Source organism: Mauremys reevesii, linkage group 6, assembly GCF_016161935.1.
Source record: "Mauremys reevesii isolate NIE-2019 linkage group 6, ASM1616193v1, whole genome shotgun sequence".
Classification (NCBI taxonomy): Eukaryota; Metazoa; Chordata; order Testudines; family Geoemydidae; genus Mauremys; species Mauremys reevesii.
Window position 1 is genome coordinate 126,092,770 of NC_052628.1, and position 22,810 is coordinate 126,115,579.

Here is a 22,810-nt window from a genome sequence, read left to right on the forward strand (position 1 = left end):
ATGCCACACAAACTCTCAACCATCAACCTAACCACTGCACTTCACGTTTTAACTGGCTTTGTTCACATTTTTCTGTCTTTACCACCCTCTTCACCTAGCAAATCATTCATGGGTCAAGTTTACCTCCGACAGGGAGAAAAGACAAAATCTGGGTCTTGACACACCTTCCGCTAAGCCTCTTTCCACTTGCAGAAGGGTTTAGCTGAAGTAACAGTAGCCCCTTTAGGAGACAGAAGTGAAGGGAATGTATTTGGACTCCATATCCAAAGAGATATTGAGACTGAAAAGAAGCCCAAACTGGGAAGGTTCTCTGTTCGCTTTGTTATACACACCACAGTTTGAGAAGAAGGCCACACTGGCTGATTGTTCCCTGTCAAGATATTCTGTCAGTTTACATATTTGCTACTTTTCACACATCTCACTTGATTAAGGGCTTGTCTACAGGTGCAGCACTGCAGCAGCACTGATACAGCAGCACCGGGCAGCGTGTCTGGCGCAGACACCCTATGCCAGCAGGAGCAAGCTCCCCATCGGCATAATAAAACCACCTCTGAGCACGGCAGACGCAGTGTTGGCGGGAGAGCTTCTCCTGCCGACACAGCGCTGTGCACACCGGCGATTGTGTTGGCCTAACTCAAGGGGGTGTTTTAGTCACACCCTTTAGTAACAAAAATTATGTCAACATAAACTCTAGTGTAGACACAGCCCCAATTTAGGTCTTAAAGCCCAGATTTCAACACTGCAAAGGCTAAATTGAATAAACGTTCAAGATTAATCTGACTAATTCACCTCATGACTGGGTGCTTATTTTGCACTGCTTCCATCTGGCTTCAAAGGGAATCTCAGTGATATTTCAAGTACATAGGAGAGATAAATTGCTTATTTGGGTTTTCTTAGCTACATTTTGTTATCATTTATATACAAAAAAGGCAAATATCATAAAGTGGAGTCATTTTCAAAGCAGATGGACTTGCTAGCATCAGTGTACTGTTAAAGCATTATGGTTTTTTGAAGTAGCAAAACATTTATGTACTTTCATGAACTAAGTGGGGTGGTTTGTTACCAAGCTGCCATTTGTTATGGGCGATAAACATAGTTTGCATTCCCAACTTCTTTTCACAATGCCTATTTGGTAACTAGTTAGGAAATTGGTTCGGAGCTCTGAACACAAAACAACGCCTCCTACTTAATGGGAAGTGACACAGGAGTAAGTCATGAGCCTTATTTATTAGCTATTTGTTTAATACCATGTTCAGCTGTCTGTCTGTATACACCAATAGCAAACTATTTGTACGGTTCTAATCCATTTTGGAAGTGATTTCAATTTCTTTCATCTGTGGATGTGCATGACAGCCAAAACTACAAGTCAATGATTTCTTTGGCTGCAGTTTTTTTTCCCACTGTTGAAGCATTTGCCCTGTAAGATTATAGTAAACTGAGGAAGAGGGGATAACAAAATGAGAAGGCGGTGGGAAACCAATCATACCTCGAACGGGATCTTATCCTAGTCCTGCTAAACAATGATATTCTCAGAGTTTTATATCAGAGAGAAGAGAAGGAAGAGAACTCAGATGTCATAAGCCTGTAATGTTTTATAACTCAGCAACAAGAAAGGGAGGACAGAGCAGGTCTAAGGAAGAGAGCAGAGCAGGAGAGACAAGAAGGAGTTGACTTGCGATTCCCTTTGACTAAGGGAACAAGATGCCAAAATCTCCAGCCCAGCCACCTTACACATGCCGGAACAACTGCTCTGTGCATGAGGAACACTGCCCAGGTAAGGCAGGAGGATGGATGCAGACATTTGCTTCATGAGCAATCCAAACAACTACAGTAGCAGGCTTTTCAGAGAGCTGGTACTCAGAACCCTGTTGTAGGATTATGTGCAATCACTACATTCCCATCCAGTAACAGGTAACCAGCACGAGACTCCCACAGAGGATCCACCCATCTTGTTTTTCCAATAGTGCCAACACCAGAAACAGAGTGAGATTACAAGAAGTCCTTGAGTCTCCCTCTGCTGTTGGTATCCTTAGGGAACCACTATATACAGAGGAAGCAGGAGGTTGAAGGAAAGGAATGAGGAGATGAGCAGAGGGGCTAGGGAAAAAGTCAGACAGATCGAGAGAGAGAATGAAACATTGGAGGGGGACAGGCTAACTAATAGGGCACAGAAGAGAGCTCTGCTGAGAATATAAAAGAAGGATGACAGACGTACGTGTTACCAGTAAAGCAGTTTACTCATACCCCATGATGTGCACTTGGACTGGGTCTTTCACTGGATATGGATTCCAAGTTAGAAAGCAAATCACAAGCATGCAGCACAGCACATCAGACTCAAGCGGATCAGGAATACTCCGCTTCCCCTAAATGCCAAAAGGGGACAGCAGAACCCAAAGGAAGTGACAAGTTTGTTCTCTGCAGGTTCTCCTGTTTACCCATTCATGCCTCACTTTCTAACTCCAGGTTTTGTACCCTCTGAACAGAGCCCACAGTGTTTGAAGAGTGCCCCACGAGTAGGGCTCAGAGGCACTATAGTGAGAAAACACAAGCCACTACCAGTAACTTAAATCCTAAAGAAGCTCCCACAATTCGGGTGGGTGGGCAGGAGGAAAGAGCCCTGTTCCCACCATCAAGTGCAGAGGAGATGAAGTATCAACTGGGGCCAGTTAGCCTCTTCCTGCATGGGTAACGGGACAAACATGAGAAATGATAGCATGCCCAATGCTTTCGCTGATCGGGGGTGTGAGACAGTTGGTGCCATCTGGCAAAGGGTTCTCTGGTCTGCAACAGCTACTCTTAAGTAGCTGACAAGTCCAGCCCTGTAAATCTGCGGATATCCGCTTTATATCTGCACATAGGATGCAGATTCAAATTTTGTATGCGTGCAGGGTTCTACTGACAAGCTCACTGCACCTAGCACCATTTCATAGTATTTATCCATAAAGAACATCAGGGGAGGTCCCTAATAGACGGTTATGTCATACTCATGCTCACAATCACTGCCTGATGTGCGTATGGATGAAATTTAAGGAGGCGTGTATACGTACTGAAAAGATGTTTGAAGTGTGTCCAAGGCAGAGCTGACCAGCAAGTCTTGGCCAGACAAAGGATGTTGATTCATCTGTCTCTGTTGACCGCATAGATTAAGCAGCGAAAGCCAACGTAGTGGGAGCCCCATTTACATACAGCATCAACAGGAAAGGAGCACACAGGAAAAAACAAGCCATGAAGGTTAGCCTGGCTGTGTGCAAAGGCAATGAACTGGGGGGCGGTACAGAAGGGGTATTTTTTGTGTTGAATGTAACCATTTCTGTTTCCATTATCTTTACTCACTGTCTCTTAAATCTTATGTGGTAGGGTACCCCTCTCGAGGGGAGGGGGCTGGAATAAATCAGTCTGATGCTGGAGGGGTTTATTTTTCCTTATTTACAGGGTGGGTCTCAGACAAGGCCCAAGTTCTCTTAAGCAAAACAAAAAAATCCCCGAAGTCCCAGTGCAAACAAATACTTTTTCCTGCCCTCTCTCCACGGTGTTACCCTACTATGCTGGCTTGTAGTTGCCAGCCCTTCCCCATGCAGCTGTTAACTGAGTTTCTTTCCCTATAGGGAGGGCAGACAACCTTCCACCGGGGAAGCCTTTCCTTCCTGCTGCTGCCACTACCCCTGCTGCAGCTTGTCTCCCATCTCTCCCCACCTCCCCCTCAGCAGAAGACGACTTTTAAAAGATCACGGGCAGCCCGTAACTGGCCTGAGGTGTCTCTAGTTTGAGGTAACCTTTTTCCAGCTCACAGGGGACAGGACCTTCACCATTCTAGATCTGCTCTCCACCACTCCCTTCTCGCAGTCAGAACAGACTGTCACACGTAGCTTTTGATAATAAATGTATGATTGTTTTCACTATAACTCTCTCTCAGTGCTGTGGTGTTATAAAGGGCCTGATCCGGAACTGTAACGTTCAAGTACACTGCTCCTTTAGGGACTGGAAAGAAATTAATTTTGCAAATTGTTCAGTATTTGCTAAAAACCATAAAGCAAGAGTAAAGCATCAGAGGAGATGATTTCTTTTGCGTAGAGATAAACAGACAAATCTGACATCAGGAATCATAACATTCAAAAACCAGTAGGAGAACACTTCAACCTCTCTAATCACTCAGTGACGGATGTTAAGGTGGCAATTTTGCAACAGAAAAGCTTCAGAAACAGACTCCAACAAGAAGCTGCTGAACTTGAATTAATATGCAAACTAGATACCATTAACTTAGGTTTGAACAGAGACTGGGAATGGCTCTGTCATTACACTAATTTAATCTATTTCCCCATGTTAAAGTGTCCTTCGTGTCAACAGTCTGAAATAGGCCATCTTGATTATCACTTCAGAAGTTTTTCTTCCCTGCTGATAATAGCTTCTCTTAATTAATTAGCTTCTTACAGTTGGTATGGGTACTTCAACCTTTTCATGTTCTCTGTATGTGTAAATATCTTCTTACTGTGTGTTCCATTCTATGCATCCGATGAAGTGGGCTGTAGCCCACAAAAGCTTCTGCTCAAATAAATTTGTTAGTCTCTAAGGTGCCACAAGTATTCCTGTTCTTAGAAGTTAAGTTCCATTTACTTTGATCAAGGCATGCATATTTTAATATTTTTTTTGGAAATGAAGGTGACATCTGTAGAAGTATGGCAAGAATTACTTTCAAACACAAAGTCTTGGTTTGAATGACAAGCTTTAAATTAAGTAGATTTTTGGAGGTTTCCCCTGAAAAGCAATGGTTTAGAACAAGGGCAGAGAGGTTTTGCAAAAACCAAATTTCAAGTTATCTAAATGTTGCAGAACACTGGGCACTATGTTTTACCATCTCTGACTTTACAATTTTAATTTAGCATTTCTTATGGAACTTGTATATGTTCTGTTCTTCATCATAAAATGGTAACCCACTGCCGAGTGATTCCATGGTAGTGTTATAACTTGATAGAAAAGCGTAGATACCATTGGGAGTCTGAGTGCATTTTGAAGTGCTGTAGGTGACTGGAGCTATGTGTTAGCAAGGTTCTTAAGCAGTGGGTCTTACATTTTTGTACTGTGGACCACTTGAGAGCTGTTCCTATGGAACAACTCCCCTCTCTACATCCCAATATCCCACTTTAATTGAAGCAAATACTGTGAAGGCCCCTTCTCTGAAGCAACCCATTAGATCTAAATTATGCATTAAGGGTTCACAATTCATGCAGCAGTATTACAATATTAGTCTTGGGGGAAAGATAATCATAAAAATGGTGTTGAGAGCACGAGAGTAAATTAGGGGCTAACATGATTACAAGAATATTGTAGTTATAAAAAACCTCAAGCATCAGAAACAGAAAACTCAGAGTTGGGAATTGAACTTAAAAGAAACCCAAACTTCAAACACCGTAGAGAAGTCAAGTTGCCACAGCTTGGCTGGTGACATCTTCAATTTGGAAGATCACTACCACCAGTCTGGTACAATGACTGCACCACGTCCATCATTTTGTCTTATCTTCAAATGTATTTTCATAATGAGTTTAAAAATCTGCTGCAGCTGTGGATTAAGCTTACACTGAGAAACAGACATGTACAGTACCAATTGTAAGTATATTTTCACACCACAGTAAGCTTCTCTCTTTTCAATTCAGAAGCATGATTTAGTTATCTGGGACTAAAAGGTTTCTTTATACTAGTTCTCTATTCAACAATATTCTATAACTGGTACTACATGAAGTCCCACTAAAGAATGGAGAAAGATGACATTTATCTCATCAGCAATTTTGAACAGTGGGTCTCTCTATAAACAGTGTATGGCTGCAGCAGCCACTAAAGTTTTAAACATAATTAAAAGGGAGGAAGCATTTGCAGGAGGGGGTGTCATGGACTAAATGAAACTTACGGATGGAAAGACTGTCTCAGTGTATTTTACTTCTTGTCTGGAAATTTACTGGTAAAAAAAAACTATGCAATTTAGCACATAACATAAGAACGGCCGTACTGGGTCAGACCAAAGGTCCATCTAGCCCAGTATCTGTCTACCGACAGTGGCCAATGCCAGGTGCCCCAGAGGGAGTGAACCTAACAGGCAATGATCAAGTGATCTCTCTCCTGCCATCCATCTCCATCCTCTGACAAACAGAGGCTAGGGACACCATTCCTTACCCATCCTGACTAATAGCCATTTATGGACTTAACCTCCATGAATTTATCTAGTTCTCTTTTAAACGCTGTTATAGTCCTAGCCTTCACAACCTCCTCAGGCAAGGAGTTCCACAAGTTGACTGTGCGCTGCGTGAAGAAGAACTTCCTTTTATTTGTTTTAAACCTGCTGCCTAGAAGCAAAGAGGCAACAACATATCAGTAGCTGGAGAACCACTAGGTTATGGGTTGAGTTTAGTTGGAAGGAGGAAATAGGAGCTCTGATATGACTGGCTTACATTTTGTGGACAGCTTTCTCCCCACTGAATAAATGATGAACGAGGATGAATTAAGATGTGAGAGCAAGTCCATGAGAGCAAGGGGTCCATGGACAGGCTTTCATTTTATACCCACTGTTCCAGACTCATAGCAGGTGGGAGACTGAAGCTAGTCTCCGTGTGTGGGCACGCATGCAAAGAAGAGTGTAGTAAGGAAAGACTTGGCAGGTTATATTTTGGGGATTCAGCCCACAGGATCTGAAAGAGACAATGAGTTCGACTTTGCCCATTTCTCTAGTCTTGCTAGGTGAGAGGCTGCAGCCATATTGGTAATCTTCTTCACGTGCAGGTGGGATTCATAAAGGAAGAGGTCTACCTGGGAGGCAAGAACCACTAAGGCAGCACTAAATAAAGCCCAAATGGTTCAGCATCCACCCTAGCTGTGCTTTCTCACTTTTTGAACAACTGCGATACAGTCACATATCCACACTGTTCTGAACCACTGACACCCACCCACCACCCCCTGCAGTGTAGTGTAGGACAATGCTCTGGACCCATTTCAGTGCTGTCCACACTGTACAAGCTTTCCCTAGCTTCATCCCAAGTAATACTGATGCCCCTTCTGCATCTCATACAGCTGCATGGCCTCTGCTTCCCCACTTCCCAGCCACTCTGTCCCTTTCCTAACAAGCTCCTAAAATGGTTGTCAGAAAAGCTGAAGAGACAGAAAATGGTAGAAAAACTGCTTCCCACCCCCACTCCCAGCCCCCTTTCATGTGGTCACAGACGAGCTTATGTGGTCCATGGCAAAAAGGTGCATTATAAAGCTAACTCATACCCTGTGTCACAATATCCCCCAAAGCAGCTATAGCCCAGGGAGAGAAACAAAGACAGGGTCTTGCAAGTCCTGTGTCCCAGACCAGACATACCAGCCCAGGGCATCAGGCTCAGCAGCCTTGTCTCTCATCTCCATATGGGGAACAAACGCAGCAGCTATAAGAAGCCTTTAAAGTTCCATGACATCCTTCAGCTCTGGAACTGGACTTTCCTCATTTGCTAAACTAGTTACAAGTCTCTCTCGATTCCATTCTTCTACCACTGCATCCCTTCAGCAACTCAAGTTCAAGCTCCCTGCCAGTTTTGCTTCTAACCTTCATCCTCTCCCATTTAAAATCCTCCTCCCCTCTTAACTTAACACTGTGTCTCCCCACACACATTCCAACACCAACTATTCCCCTATAAAATACAACAAAACTGAAAGTAACTTACTGTAATTTATTGTGTGTATAAACAGGGGCGGCTCCAGGCCCCAGCACGCCAAGCGCGTGCTTGGGGCGGCATGCCGCGGGGGGCGCTCTGCCGGTCGCCGGGAGGCACGCCTGTGGGAGGTCCACCGAAGCCGCGGGACCAGTGGACCCTCCGCAGGCACGCCTGTGGGAGGTCCACCGAAGCCGCAGGACCGGCGACCAGCAGAGCGCCCCCCGCGGCATGCCACCGTGCTTGGGGCGGCGAAATGTCTAGAGCCGCCCCTGTGTATAAACACACAGAAGTGCTAGTTGTCTCACAGCAGAAGTGCTGTAGACATTTCTGAAAACTAAAATTACGCTTCTCTTCTGATGGGGATTTACTTTTCATTCTATATGACACTGAAGGAACTTCGCAAATTTAAAGATACTCCTGTCTGAAAAACACGTGCTCTTGTTACATCACCTAAGATCACTGTAACCGAAGAAAGAATGTACATTCCAGTTTGTTTGTTCTGTGCATTTGAGAGCATTCTGTGTTTAGTTTGTTTTCCATGGTATTTCTCTCACACAATGGGAGAGGAGAATTTTTTAAAACACATACATATGGATGAAGAACTACCAAGTTTTCTGGGGATTCAAAGATCTAAAAATATTTTAATTTATTTCACTAAAATTGTCTGGATTTCATGTTTACAGAATATTTTAGCAATTAATTGACATATAAAACCATTGTTTTTATAGAACAAAGCAATCCGACACGTCAGATTAAGAGCTGTGTTCATGAAACTGTGCCCTTACATAAGGTGCTAATATTTTACATGATTTAAAAACTAAACCTTTACGAAAACCCAAAGCTTTTGCTTTTTTGTTAATCTTGAACAAGAAAGCCTATTAGTCAGTATCACTTGCTCTTTCTGTGTTTGGAATGCAAACACTGCAAGAGAACATTAAAAATCAACTAGACGGAATGAGCTTACTCCCTCCTTTTTAAGATGGAAAAACATTTTATGATTTCAAGAACCTGTGTAAAAAAAAATTACACTCACTCTCAAATTTTGGGCTGACAGTGTGGTTTAAATTTACTGTGTATCGGAAAGACACCCTCAAAACATTTTCACTACCCAACTCCTCTCCAGGTTTCATTAGATTTCATAATTCTTCCAACTGAAGAACCTCAGCAGCCAGGATATCCCAAGTAAAGGACACTTCCCCATGCAAACTGTACAATTAAGTTACTGATGTCTGCAACTACTTCTTAAAACTAAGGCACTGCAAATATTCTTTAAGTTGTTCAGAATTTCTTTTTGTGTATGCACTATAAAAATGGAGGTAGCTCCCTGCCAGTTTTGCTTCTAACCTTCATCCTCTCCCATTTAAAATCCTCCTCCCCTCTTAACTTAACACTGTGTCTCCCCACACACACTCCAACACCAACTATTCCCCTATAAAATACAACAAAACTGAAAGTAACTTACTGTAATTTATTGTGTGTATAAACTCCTCCCCAAAGTGAAAATTGCACTGAGATTTGCAAATAAAGCAATTCAACATTCTGTGTGACTATAACAAGTTATCCCCAACTTAATCTGTGCCCTGGTCTAGGTTAGCAACAGTGACAAGTATAAAGAAGGCTTCTGTGAACACTGGTGTTTTTCAAGTCCTTGCATGAGGTTAGACAAAGTGAGATTTCACTACCAGCCTCCAGAACTTAATTTACACTAGCACTCCCACTGCTGCTACCACTGGTGGAGATGCACCAGTAAGAACCTTTTTATGGAATTCCCTAGTGCAACCACCACTTTGGTACAAAACAAAGTTATGAGCGTTAACAAGTCAGTCTGCTGGTTTACAAATCAAACACCATGCTGTAGGCTATTTTAAGTTTATTAATGCGTTTTCTTGTAACAGTTTATCTATGAACTGAATGTTATCATCACACAAGAGATGCTCAACGATGCAAGAACTTGAAGTCCATTTCTAAACTTCATGTTTGTGAACAAATATCTTAAAACACACAAGTTTAACCCAGTGACATCATGTTCCTGAGCTGCAGGGAGTCTGAAATGGTCAGTCATATGGATCAACTGCTCCACCTCAGAGTTGAGAATGCAAACCTAAAAATGACCATTTAGTGTCAACATCAGCCGCCACCTCACTGGGATCATTTTAGCAGACATCCAACTAACACGAGAAATAGGTTGGATGACTAATCTGCACTTAAAGTTGGAATTCAATCTTTTCTATGCATGACTAATATAGTGTATCCCCTTTCAAATTCACACACGTTCCAAATACAGAACGCATTTTCTGGGAATTTTAGTGAAATGTTATGCATTGTAAGGCCCGGTCTACACTACAAACATACAACGGTATAACTACATCGCTCAGGGGAGTGAAAAATCCACACCCCTGACCAACACAGTTATACTGACCTAACCCCCTGTGTATAAAATGCTATGTTGACCAGACGACTTTTCCCGTCAACATAACTACTGCCTCTTGTGGAGGTGGATTAGCTCTGCCGACAGGAGATGCTCTCCCTTCAGCGTACTAGCATTTACACTAGAGTGCCACAGTAGTGTAGCTGAAGCATTTCAGGAGTAGACAAGCATTAAGCAACTGAACCCTTCTGAACTCCTTGCTGTCAAATTAACTTTTTGTAGAACCACTGACTCACTTGTAGATTACTCTGCAAACTATTTCAGACAACTGATGGGCCAATTTGATTTGCAAAGACCTACTCTTAACATTTCTATTTGTGATGCAGTATTTGTTGTGGTTTTTTCATATGAAGTATCTTACAACAGGATGTATACAAACTGATGTTTAAAAATATTTTTAAACATCAGATTTTTTTAATTGAAATGACTTTTTAATTTAAATACAGATTTATTAATCAAATTAAATTTTAGAGTGACAGCCTATAAAGGCCTCATGACAATTTATTAAAATCATTTAAACTAGACAAAAAATAATATTAAGCCGTACATGTTTGCTGCCAAGTTTTAAAAGAAAGTCAAAACACTGAACTGGTGGGTGGAGCCCAAGTTTGATGACATGCCAAACAAGATTTAAATAGCAGAAGCTTCTTCAACAGGTGCTGAGAAAATATTTTCTTAATTTCATTCAACTACTTAAATTCAATGACTACTTCATCCAAAGTTAAGAAACCAACTGGGAATAAATTAAATAAAGGCTTGTTTGACTCTTCCAATCTATGAATAAAACTAGGTGTGAGAAGACAAGATCTACTAGCTCTAAAGTCTTGAAGGTTGCAGTGACTTCATTTACTAAAAGTAATAATTTCTTTGTTTAAAAAAATCAGTTAGTTTTAAAGGCAAAACATGTTTTGATAAGGAAGAAAGTTTATGAATCCAGCACATTTAAGGCAGTTTTATTTAAAATGCCACTTGTGTATTTTGAAATTTGAAATTCAAATTTCAATCCAGCTAGAGTTTGATACAAATTGCAAGTAAAAAAAATTAATCACCTAATAAATAGAAAATGGTGAATGGTACATAACTTAATAAAAAATGTAAAATGTAATACTCTAAATAAATGTGAGTTAAACTATGCAACTGCTTAAATAAATGTTTCCAGATACAGTGTATCCTGGTAAGCAAAAAGAAGCAAACACATTTAGTGTAAAGGCTCTATTTATTTGCAAACAACATGTTTTAATGGTTGCTAACTAATAAGAATCATCCTTTCTTTAGGAAAATAACTAAAGTAAATGCAGAACACAATTAAATTGATTTAATTCAGTCTACCCTGTTTTATGAATGATTTTACACCATACAACTGATCCTACTTCAAGAGCTTTCACTGGAGAATGGGATGTACACCATAAATTGACACAGTAAGCCGCCTATTGGGAACCCAACAGAGGACAGAGCTACACTTCAAAAGCTGCAGCAGTGCTGCTGTAAACTGTAGCACTTTAGTGAAGATGCTACTGCGCCAACAGCAAGCTTCTCCTGTTGTCATAGTTAAACCATCTCCATGAGAGAAGGTAGCTATGGGCAGGTCTACACTAGAAGCACTACATTGGTGCAGCTGCATTGCTATGATGCATCTGGTAAAGATGTTCTATGCTGATGGGAGAGCGCTCTCCTGTCAGCATAATTACTCCACCTCTGTTTGTAGGTCAGTATAACTGCGTCACTCGAGGGTGTGGACTTTTCATACCCCTGAACGACATAGTTACACCAATGTAAGTTTGTAGTACAAACCTCACCTGAGAAAGGATTTTAACACCTGGAGGCATATGATTCAGTGTTTGTTGGCCAAACTATAAACGAGGACCCAATCCTAGAACTTGTCTCAAGTCCCTCCTATAGATTTCCTATGGTCTGCACCGTCACTACAGAGGCACAACGGTAACTCAAACCCTCCAATATTACTAATATAGTAACAGGTCTATTAAGTTCTCTCAGCACCTGCTCATGCCATACACCAGACACATCAAGATAATCAGACCTAGGGACCTACAGTCAGGCTTTTAAGTCCAAGAGTATGCAACTGCCAGATTTTCAAGAATGATGAATATCTAATACCTCCCACTGACTTCAATGGGACTTCAAACAATTACAAATCTGAAAGTCAATGCTGGAATGTCCATACCGAATTTCAACTTTCTTGACCTCCCTTTTTTGTTCAAAAGCATGACATTTGTTAACATGCATTTCTTTTTACAGGAGAAGCACGCTGTAAGTACAGGAATGTTACGCCTCACAACACAGCGTTCCCAGCCCACAACATGAGGCGCTGGATAAACAAATTTTTGAAACCAAGCTGGCAACTAAACAATTCTGTTTATAAATGGTTTTCTAGACTAGTGCTAATCCTTTCAGATGTTCATGAAGGCAGGGCCTCAGAGTCTATTACCATAAAAATGCCTTTATTCTTTGTTACAATACTGCAGGAGTGGGAGGGTATTGCCACTAAAAAGAGGAGAAAAAAAAATCAGAAGTCCCACAGATTTCCTGTTTCCCCTCAGCCTGATGAGCTCTGTCCAGATATATTCATTTACGTGCCTTAGTCTCTGCTCCACTCCTTTAAATACTCCACCTACCAGTACTTCAGAGACCAGGGCTCTAGCATATTTCTCTTTGCTACCCACACACTGAATGCAGCTAGAAAAGCAAAGCAAGTAATAGGGTTTCACAGGAGTAAGCCTCTACACCAGATATGTCAGGCACTCAAAGATCATGTGGTCATTACAGAACAAGCTGTCAACATGCCCTTCACTATGAGTATGGTCACCACGAAGCTCTCTCTCAGTAAGGCTGCCCCCAAACCAAGCCACATTACAGTTAAAATCTAGACTGTAAACTATTAGGCAAAAGACTATAGCATCCTAGTTATCACCAGGTCCACCACTAATGATGGTATTTGTGGATCTGCAGGGAATCTAGCCGTTCCAGGTTACATTACTCCTTTGAGCAGTCACCAACACAAGAGCAGTGTACACTATGAGCAGGCCATGAAGAGAGGTATACACAATCTGATAACATCTTGCAAGACTATTTAACACAAAGTAGGTGTATCCTTGCTGCCATACAAGCATTTTCCCTGAGACAAAACATTCACAGAATTCATAGAAGGTGAACCTGCATTGAAAATGCCATTGTTCCTTTTCACATAGAAGCTTTAAAGATTAAAGTCTGTACTTCCCAGACTTTGTTTGTTTGTTTTAAATTAACAGTGGAGCCAATTTTAACCTTAACATTCCAAATGATGCAAGTACTGCTCAGCAGGCCATTTGCCTATGATGGAAAACAGTTTTAATAAAATAGTAATTCTGGCATAAAAATTAATTTGAAATATTACTATTTGCATTATTAAAAACAATGAGGAGTCCTTGTGGCACCTTAGAGACTAACAAATTTATTTGGGCATAAGCTTTCGTGGGCTAGAACCCACTTCATCAGCTGCACAGAGTGGAAAATTAGTATTATTGTAGCACCTAGGAGGCCCACTCAGACCTGAACCCCACTGTGCTAGGTGCTGTACAAAGGTATGTATCTGGCTCAAAAGGGGTTTAGAAGTAGCCTTTTTGGTTAAAGAAGCTAATTACATATTCTACTGGTTAATCTCAAAATTAAATACTCAGGAATAGTTTTCAAGTAATTTATTCAAAATCTCACCTACCAACAACATATTTTCAAAAAGAGACTACCCCAATAGCTTCCGACCGCAGTTAAACACATCATAAACCTGCCAACTGTAATTTTTCCATCTATAAAAAAATTCTAAGGGTATTTTTCTTAGCAATCTAACAAATTAAGAATTTGCAAAAATTTCAAAAGAAGAGACATTTTTCCTATTCTATTCTTTCACCTCTAAAGAACAGTTGAGAATAGGGTGACCAGACAAGAGGAAGAAAATATCAGGGCACATGGGGGGGGGGCGGTGTCCACCGGTGGAGGGCGGAAAAAAAAAAAAAGGCAAGTGCTGCCAGCAGGATGCGGGACACCTAAATATCGAGACCGTCCCGTCTGGTCATCCTAGTTGAGAACTATCAGTTTTTAGCTCACATGGCTCATATTAAGCATGTATTTACTCTGTTGCTAGTGTATTGTTATACTTCCATTTTTTATTTTGTCAACACAAGACTTGAAATCATTTATGAACAGCTGAATTGTTGTATTGTTTTTATGACAAGGAGGCAAGTCAGCCGCTGTCACACAAATATACTACTGAATACATTCAAGAAGAAGGTGTTACTAATACTTCAACAACTATGCAGTCCATAAATCCTTTAGGATACAGTTAAAGAAACACTAAAAACATCACATTGTTGCCTTTTTGTTTTTGAATATACTATTAAGTGTAGCATAAACTGCCATTTACTGTATGTTTGGACAGTGCTTAGCAAATGGTACCCTGACCTCCTGAGACCTCTTGCCACTACTGCAATTAACCATAATCACCACCACCTACATTTACTGTAATAGTAGGAAAATAGCTCTAATTTTCTCAGTGTCTTTTTGGGATTTGAAAGCACTTTATCTAATGAATATCACTTTTTGCCCTGGGCAGTTAATTTCCCCTTCTGATTGTGTAGTTTGTTCACAAGGAAACAGGGAAAAGAAAAAAAGCATTTTAAATACAGAAAGAAGGCCTCCATCCTCCCATGTGCAAGTATTTGTGGATTAGCTGCATCCACTCCAAGCCCCATCAGCATCAGTGGGACTCCACACAAGTGCAGCAGTCTGCTCTCCAGCAAAAAGATCCAGGACAGTTGCATGGCTCAGAGATAAGTGGTACCTGAATCATAGATTATTAAGGTTGGAAGGGACCTCAGGAGATCATCTAATCCAAATCCATTATGTCTTGTGTACATTTATAGATTTTTCATAATTTCTCACACTCAGTGTAGCCAGCACCAGTGGAAGAAATTCTGAAAACAATCAGTAAAGGTTTATACATAATTGTTCCTGCTCTGAGCAATTTAGTACTTATGAAGACTGAATTCACAGAGCTGTTTCTGTAGAAAAAATGTACAGACTTCTTCCAGGAAACAGTTTTTACTGTCCCCCATCTGTCTGTATCAATCTGTTGTCTTTTGCCTTATACTTAGACACTAAGATCTTTGGAGCATGTAATGGGGCTTTTTTGGTTTGTTTTTTTGTTCTGCATTTGTATAGCACCTAACACAATGGGGTCCTAGTCCATAACAAACAACAACAACAACGAAACACACAGGTTAATTTCATAGTTTTTCAAATGAACCTGAAACTTGTCTTTCTTGGTAAAATCAACGTCATTGAAGTGGTCAGCTTCAGGATCTGGAGGATAAGCTAAGGAATTGCTACAGAAACCATACACTCACGTGAAGTCTCATATTTATGCTCAAAATCATCATCATCTAAAGTAAGCTATCCAAATGGCAAAACGAAAAATACTGGGCCAAATCATTCAAGGGTTCTCAGCCCTTTCTACGAGGTACTTAGTGCTCTCAATTCCTACTTAATGCAAACAGAGGGAACCATAAACTCTAACAAAAAAGTACCTAATCTAACTGCCACTGAAAAGAGTTAGATTGGTGACTTAAAAATCAAATGCAGGCGGGGGGCACTTAGATGCTAGGAGTCTTAAGAAGACTTGATTAAAAAAAGTCAGGAACCTTATTTGTAAGTACTGAATAGAAAGCTAATTGACCACAGTTATGTTTGTTCTTACCAGGAGGCCTCTTAAACACAATCTCAGAGCTAAGATCAATCCTGATTTAGGCAATGAAACAGGGGAAAGTTCAAAGGACAGAAAATAATTCCTGATTTAAGTGTGGTAACAGCAGGAGAGGAAAATGCTTACAACCATCAAAGCATTTACAAGAGAGTATATTCCAACAATACTTTATGCAGCAGAAATCTGTGCACTCTGCAAAGAAAGGGCAAATGTCTTCTGGGATGTTTGGCAGCCATTTGGCTCTTGGACGAGTTTAGAAAAGACCAAATAAGAGTTTCCTAAAATAATTTTGGAATTAAAAGCAACTCAGAAGCAGACCTCTTTTTGAAGCCCACTTAAGGCAAGTCTAGCCTTAAAAACTATACATATACAATGATGGGGTCTAAATTAATTGTCACCACTCAAGAGAGAGATCTTGGAGTCATTGTGGAGAGTTCTCTGAAAACATCCACTCAATGTGCAGCGGCAGTCAAAAAAGTGAACAGAATGTTGGGAATCCTTAGGAAAGGAAAGGGGTAGATAAGAAGAGAGAAAATATCATATTGCCTCTATATAAATCCATGGTACATCCACATGTTGAATATTGTGTGCAGATGTGGCCATCCCATCTCAAAAAAGATATATTGGAATTGGAAAAGGTTCAGAAAAGGGCAACAAAAATGATTAGGGGCATGGAACAGCTTCTGTATGAGGAGAGATTAATAAGACTGGGACTTTTCAGCCTGGAAAAGAGACGGCTAAGGGGAGTTATGATTGGTGTCTATAAAATCATGACTGGTGTAGAGAAAGTAAATAAGGAAGTGTTGTTTACTAGTTCTCATAACACAAGAACTAGGGGTCACCAAATGAAATTACTAGCAGCAGGTTTAAATCAAACATAAGGAAGTATTTCTTCACACAACGCACAGTCAACCTGTGGAACTCTTTGCCAGAGGATGTTGTGAAGGCCACAACTAGAACAGGGTTCAAATAAGAACTAGATACGTTCATGGAGGATAAGTCCATCAATGGCTATTAGCCAGGATGGGCAAGGATGGTGTCCCTAGCCTCTGTTTGTCAGAAGCTGGGAAATGGGCGACAGGGGATGGATCCGTTGATGATTATCTGTTCAGTTAATTCCCTCAGGGGCACCTGACATTGGCCACTGTCGGAAGACAGGATACTGGGCTAGATGGACCTTTGGTTTGACCCTGTATGGCCGTTCTTATGTTCTCTTGCAAGTGTCTTTCTTCCTGTAATTCTCCTGTATTGTTCCCTGCAAACTGATGAGTTTATCCCCAATTAAAGTTATACATACCAGCCATAACAACTTGATAGTTTGATGTTCAGTGAGCCCTCACTGAACATATTTATGTTGCACTCTGACAAATAATCATGACAACACTGTTTGACAAGTAGCAAAGTAAAAGGTAGAATTGGAGCTTACATTTTAGCCCGGTTTTCAGATGCCTGTCATCACTACCTCAAAAATTCTAATTTTCCACTGTATTTTCCATGTTTAGGCTAAGGCCAAAAGTGATCTAAAAGTCAGAATAAGATCTAATTTGCCAATTTGAGTAATAAGGTGGTGGAGGAAGACAGCTTTCAGCTATAGGAAATTATTCTATATATACACACTTGCACACACAACTAAAACAGTCACCTTGGAAAGCTGCAACTTTCTACTACAAAGATCCATGACAATTATAACAGTGCAAACCTATAATTTAGGAACTTTTTCCACTGTGAAAAAGGTCTTGCCTCACATGGGGCTTCTGGGCACTACTGAAATACACACTATCAGCAGCAGCAACCTGCATAAACTCACCAAGCAGATTTAAAAATATATCGTGAAGTTAGAAGACAGATTAGCATTTTACTCTGTTCTTCCAACAGAAAACAACATGAAAGTTTATATGATGTTTACAGTCCAATTTTTATCCTTCAGACCTATCTCTGAGCTATCTTAACTCCTCCACACCACATATATGGAACATTATAGATGGTGCTAAATGTAAAAAAAAAAATTAATAAAACAGGTACATTTCAGCCTCAAATACGCACATACAATTTCCACTGACTCCAATGAAAACTGCACAAATATATGCAACAACAATGATGAGTCCTACGTGTGCACTATAGACAAGTTAACTCCTAGAACCAAATCATAAATCCTGGCTTGAATGTTTAAAATAGTTACATTAGTGTACTTTTTTTTTGCACTGAGCAGCTTAACAAGTAATAAGGTATAGAACAGTCTAGCTTATAGCCTCGGTGCAATTTTTTGTTAGATGTGTAAGTATGAATATTTCTTTCCATTCCTGATTACACCACTAGATTTAATAAATATTTTAGAATACTTCTACTGTGTAAAAGGAAGTTAAGATACACACTTGCAGATTAGATATCGAGCAGCTAAAACTGTTGCTTTTGGTGCAAACTCTCTCATGTCTCCAGGTCAGGGTCTCAAACGTTTTCATATTGTGAACCACTTCTTTATATATATTCCTATTAGATCTGTCTCTCTCAAGATCCTGCATCCTCTCATCCCATTTGCAAGGGCATAACATCCCTTTTACCACAACAGCAAATACTTTTATAGAAATGAAATGTCAGAGAAACATTTAACATATTTTAGCAACCATATTGAAGTAAAGGAAGCCAGCATCTTGTGACCAGATAATTCTGCACACCACAAGCAATCAGTTAACGGCCCAGACCGGGGGTTCAGATCAGAAAAGAAGATAACTCCACATTTCACCCCGGTCCCACAAATCTAAGGGTATACCCCCGCCCCTGCTGATGTGGAGGGTAGGAAAGAGAAAGTATTAACAGCAATATGCCAAAGGCAAAACTTGGAAACGGAGGCAGCCTCCATTCTGGAAGAGGAAGGGACCGGGGGAAGCCGAGCAGGAGGCCGGGAAAGATGGGTTATTTGTGCGGGTGAGCCACGGCTCTATCACCTTGCTCGGACTTGTGAGGGGTTCAGCGCAGTCTCCAGCAATGCTGCGTACAGAGAGGAGCCCTTATCTCGCAGTTTGCTCCTCCATAAGACTAACCCAGCCGAATCCGGAACCGGCCCGGCCCGAGAGAGCAGGGGCGGGGGCGATATGCAACGCCCGGCATACGGGGACCGGGAGAGCAGGGGGCGGGGAAGATGTGCAGCGCCCAGCACACGGGGCCGGCCCCGACCAGGAGAGCAGGGCCGGGATCGGGGTGGGGGGGGATGTGCAGCGCCCGGCACACGGGGCCGGCCCCGACCGGGCAGGGATGCAGCGGAGCCGACCCAGCCCCGGGGGTGCGGCGCCCAGCCCCGATCCGCCGCTCCGAGCCGGGGCCCGGAGGGAGCAGCCCCGGGCTGCCCCAGCCCCGTTCACGGCGCCTCGCTCCCCGCGGCCGGGAAAGGAGCAGGGAATCCCCGCCGGGCGCTGCCCCAGACCCTGCCCGGCCCTCAGCCGGGCTCCTTCCCGGGCCGGGCCGGGCGGGGCGCGGGCCCCCTCCCGCCGGCTGCCAGCACCTGCCCCGCAGGAGGGCCCGGCCCAGGGAGGCGGCGGCGGGTGGGCGGCCCTGCCCCCCTCACCTTCGGCGATGACCCGCTTGATCCGCAGCTTCATGTCCCCCAGCTCCACCGTCTGCCCCACGAAGTCGTTGTGGTCGCGGCTGGCGGCCCCCAGGGAGCCGGGCCCCGCCAGGAAGTCCCAGGCCGACTGCAGCAGCGACATGGTCCCGCCGGGCCGGCTCCGGCTACCGCGAAACGACAACACCTGGACCTGCCCCGCCGGCCACCGTACCCCGCCGGGGCGGCTTCCGCGAATGTTGCGTCATGTATGACCTCACCGCACCGCCTCCATTGTGCCCGCCCGGCTGCGGCCACCCGAGCCACGCCCCTTGGAGCCACGCCCCCGATCCCCTCGGCCCCCCTCCCCCCGACCGTCTCGCGGCTGGGGAGGCGGTTATATGCGGGGGGGAGCGGGGGGCGAACTCTGCCTGGTCTGCGGGGCCGCCGCACCCGCCTGGCGCCTGGCCTCGTTGTTACCTGCCGCTGCCTCCCGGCCCCCGCTCCCGGGCAATACCCTCACGGGCCTGGGGGGACGATCCACGGTGGGGGGGGGCGGTGGACAGGGCGGCGGGGAGACCCACGGTGGGGGGGGACGTGCACAGTGCGGGGGGAGACCCACAGTGGGGGGGGACGTGCACAGTGCGTGGGGAGACCCACGGTGGGGGGGGACGTGCACAGTGCGTGGGGAGACCCACGGTGGGGACGTGCACAGTGCGGGGGAGACCCACGGTGGGGACGTGCACAGTGCGGGGAGACCCATGGGGTGGGGGGGACGTGCACAGTGCGTGGGGAGACCCACGGTGGGGGGACGTGCACAGTGCGGGGGGAGACCCATGGGGTGGGGGGGATGTGCACAGTGCGGGGAGACCCATGGGGTGGGGATGTGCACAGTGCGGCAGGAGACCCATGGGGTGGGGGGCTGTGCACACTCGGGTTGGGGTACTCACACCCAGGATGAACGTGTGCATGGGGTGCACACACATCGGGAAGTGGGAGGCGAACCCACAGTGAGGATGGGGGCTGGGGGAATCCACGGTGGGGAGAGGCACATGCACATCACATGGGGGCTTGTGGGTGACCCACTCCTGAGGGGATCAACTCACCTGAAGGATGGGAGGAGACCCCCTCACCTTGGGTTAGCACCAAAGAGTCCTGTGGCACCTTATAGTCCAACAGACGTATTGGAGCATGTGTCTGACAAAGTGGGTATTCACAGGAGCGGCGCCACGGTTTTTGCCGCCCTAGGCGGCAGCGCTCCTCCTCTGAGCATTCGGCGGCAGGAGGTCCTTCCGCTCCGCCTCTTCAGGGCACTTCGGCGGCAGGTCCCGGAGCGAGTGAAGGACCCGCCGCCGAATTTCCACTGAAGACCCGGAGCAGAAGGACCTCCCACTGCCGAATTTCCACCGAGGGTGGCCGCCCTCTCCACCCCAATCCTGCCGCCCTAGGCAACCACCTAGGATCGCCTAGTGGAAGCGCCGGCCCTGGGTATTCACCCATGAAAGCTCATGCTCCAGTATGTCTGTTAGTCAGAAGGTGCCACAGGACTCTCACTTTTTACAGATCCAGACTAACACGGCTACCCCTCTGATACTTGTCACCTTGGGTTGTGTGTGCAGAACCCCCTTATCTGTGGGTGCAGCCACCTGGGAGGTGCACTCATCAGGGGGTTCACACTGGGTGTGTGGGAGGGGACTCAGTGACCTCAGGACAGAAGGCGGGAAAGGAACGCATTCAGAGCTGTAGGAGAACCAGAATTTGTATCTTTGACGCTGGCAGACACAGTGCCAGCTCATGCCAAGGCCTTACTGAACAATGACAAATGCATAGGTGGAAACCAGTCTGGCTTAAGTGTATGTTAGTATCGTTTAACTAGATATAGAGGTATTAGAATGTGTTAGACTTTATGGAATGCTTATAGGATGCTGCATGTATTAATCCTACTTACTATATCTGAGTCCCATGTTATTAGGTAATGTTTAAATGTTTGCTCTGTCACTATACAAGTATTTGCTAAGACTGTCAATCCCACACAGTCAGGGGAGAAGCATTACCAATGGTGAAATACTAGTTTACCACAAAAGCTGTTACCACCTCCCCACCTCTATGGACATCAGACAAGCCGTTGTGGACAAAAGACTTTGGTCACTTTGCCTGCACCCCTGAAGAGGGTCGGTGCCCAATCCCTCATCCCATCACAGTTGGAATGCTGGGGGAAAGGAATAAAAATGCCTGTTAAGGAGAAATTGGTATCTTTATGCTGCCTGGACTCTGAGAGGCAAAGATTTTTAAACAAAAAAGAAGGATATCCCCCAGCTGCTTGGCTTGGGTTAGCCCTAAAGAATATAAAAGCTTGTTTCTTATATGAGCTTCTGTTACCTTTTCAACTGAAGACTGTACCTCATTTGTGTGTGTTTATTTATTGGCTTTAACTTTGTAAATATCTCTTTTTCCTTGTTAATAAACTTTGTTAGTGTGTTACAGGATTGGTTACAAACTTTGTCTTTGGTTTGAGATCGAAATACAGTTGACCTGAATTAAGTGACTGGTCCTTTGGGACTGGGAGTAACCTGAACATTACTCCTGGGGCAATTCTGCGCAAATTCATGCAGATTACTTTGCTTCCCCACAGAAAAATGACTTTCTGACAGGAAAGGTGCAGGAGCAGTCATACTCCACTCCCTAGCTGCGCAGGTACATTGTTTCAGGCACTGGAGCAGCTGGCAGGGAGGTAAATGATTGCAGGGCTGGGGACACCCTAGCCAGTGGCTCCTCCCCTGAGCTGGGATCAGCTGCTAGTCCTGGCTGGGTTGGAGGCAGGAGAGGACTGGACTTCCTCCTCCCCTGCAAGGAGTGACTGGGGGTGTGCCAGACCCTCCCCCAGCTGCAGCCAGCTCAGCACCTTCCCCTGCTTCCTGCCCCCATCACTCAGCAGTGGGGAGAAGGGTCACTGTACAGGGAGCTGCTTCCCCATCCATCCAATCCCTGTGCATCTGGACTTCACATACCCAGACACCCCTGCCAAGCCTCACCCTGTACTCCCAGAACCCCCCTAGTCCTCAAGACCCAAACCCCACCCCACCCCACTGAACCTCAACCCCTGCATCTGGAGCCCCCTGCACCCAGACTCCCTGCTTCCGGATCCCCACCTCTGCACCCAGGCCACCCCTCACTGAGCTCCCTGCACTCAAACCCCAACCATGATGAACCTCACCACCCTGAGCCTCCACATCCAACCCCCAGACTCCTGACCCCCAACTAGCTGCACCCAGATCCCCACCTCACCAAGCCCCACTTCCACAGCACCCAGATGCCCCTGCTGTAACCCCCACCCCAGACCCCTCTTCCGAGCCCCAACCACCTTCACCTGGAAGCCCCTGCAGAGTCCCATTGCACCTGGAACCTCCTGCCCCACCCAA

General features: G+C 44.3%; 1 protein-coding gene and 1 long non-coding RNA gene across 3 annotated transcripts in view; one reads left to right on the forward strand and one right to left on the reverse strand.

The window, feature by feature from the left end:
- The window catches only part of GAK (cyclin G associated kinase), a 100,711-nt gene extending 81,057 nt beyond the window's left edge, over positions 1–19,654 (reverse strand). For both annotated transcript variants that reach the window (XM_039543234.1, XM_039543233.1), the window contains exon 1: positions 19,416–19,654. In XM_039543234.1, the coding sequence (XP_039399168.1) occupies positions 19,416–19,557 (142 nt within the window). In that variant the 5' untranslated portion in view covers positions 19,558–19,654. The remainder of the gene's footprint in view (positions 1–19,415) is intronic.
- On the forward strand, positions 19,648–21,872 carry LOC120407556. The gene is made up of 2 exons (XR_005600106.1): positions 19,648–19,936; positions 21,428–21,872. It is a non-coding gene; the product is annotated as an uncharacterized LOC120407556 (long non-coding RNA).
- Positions 21,873–22,810: the final 938 nt, after the last annotated feature.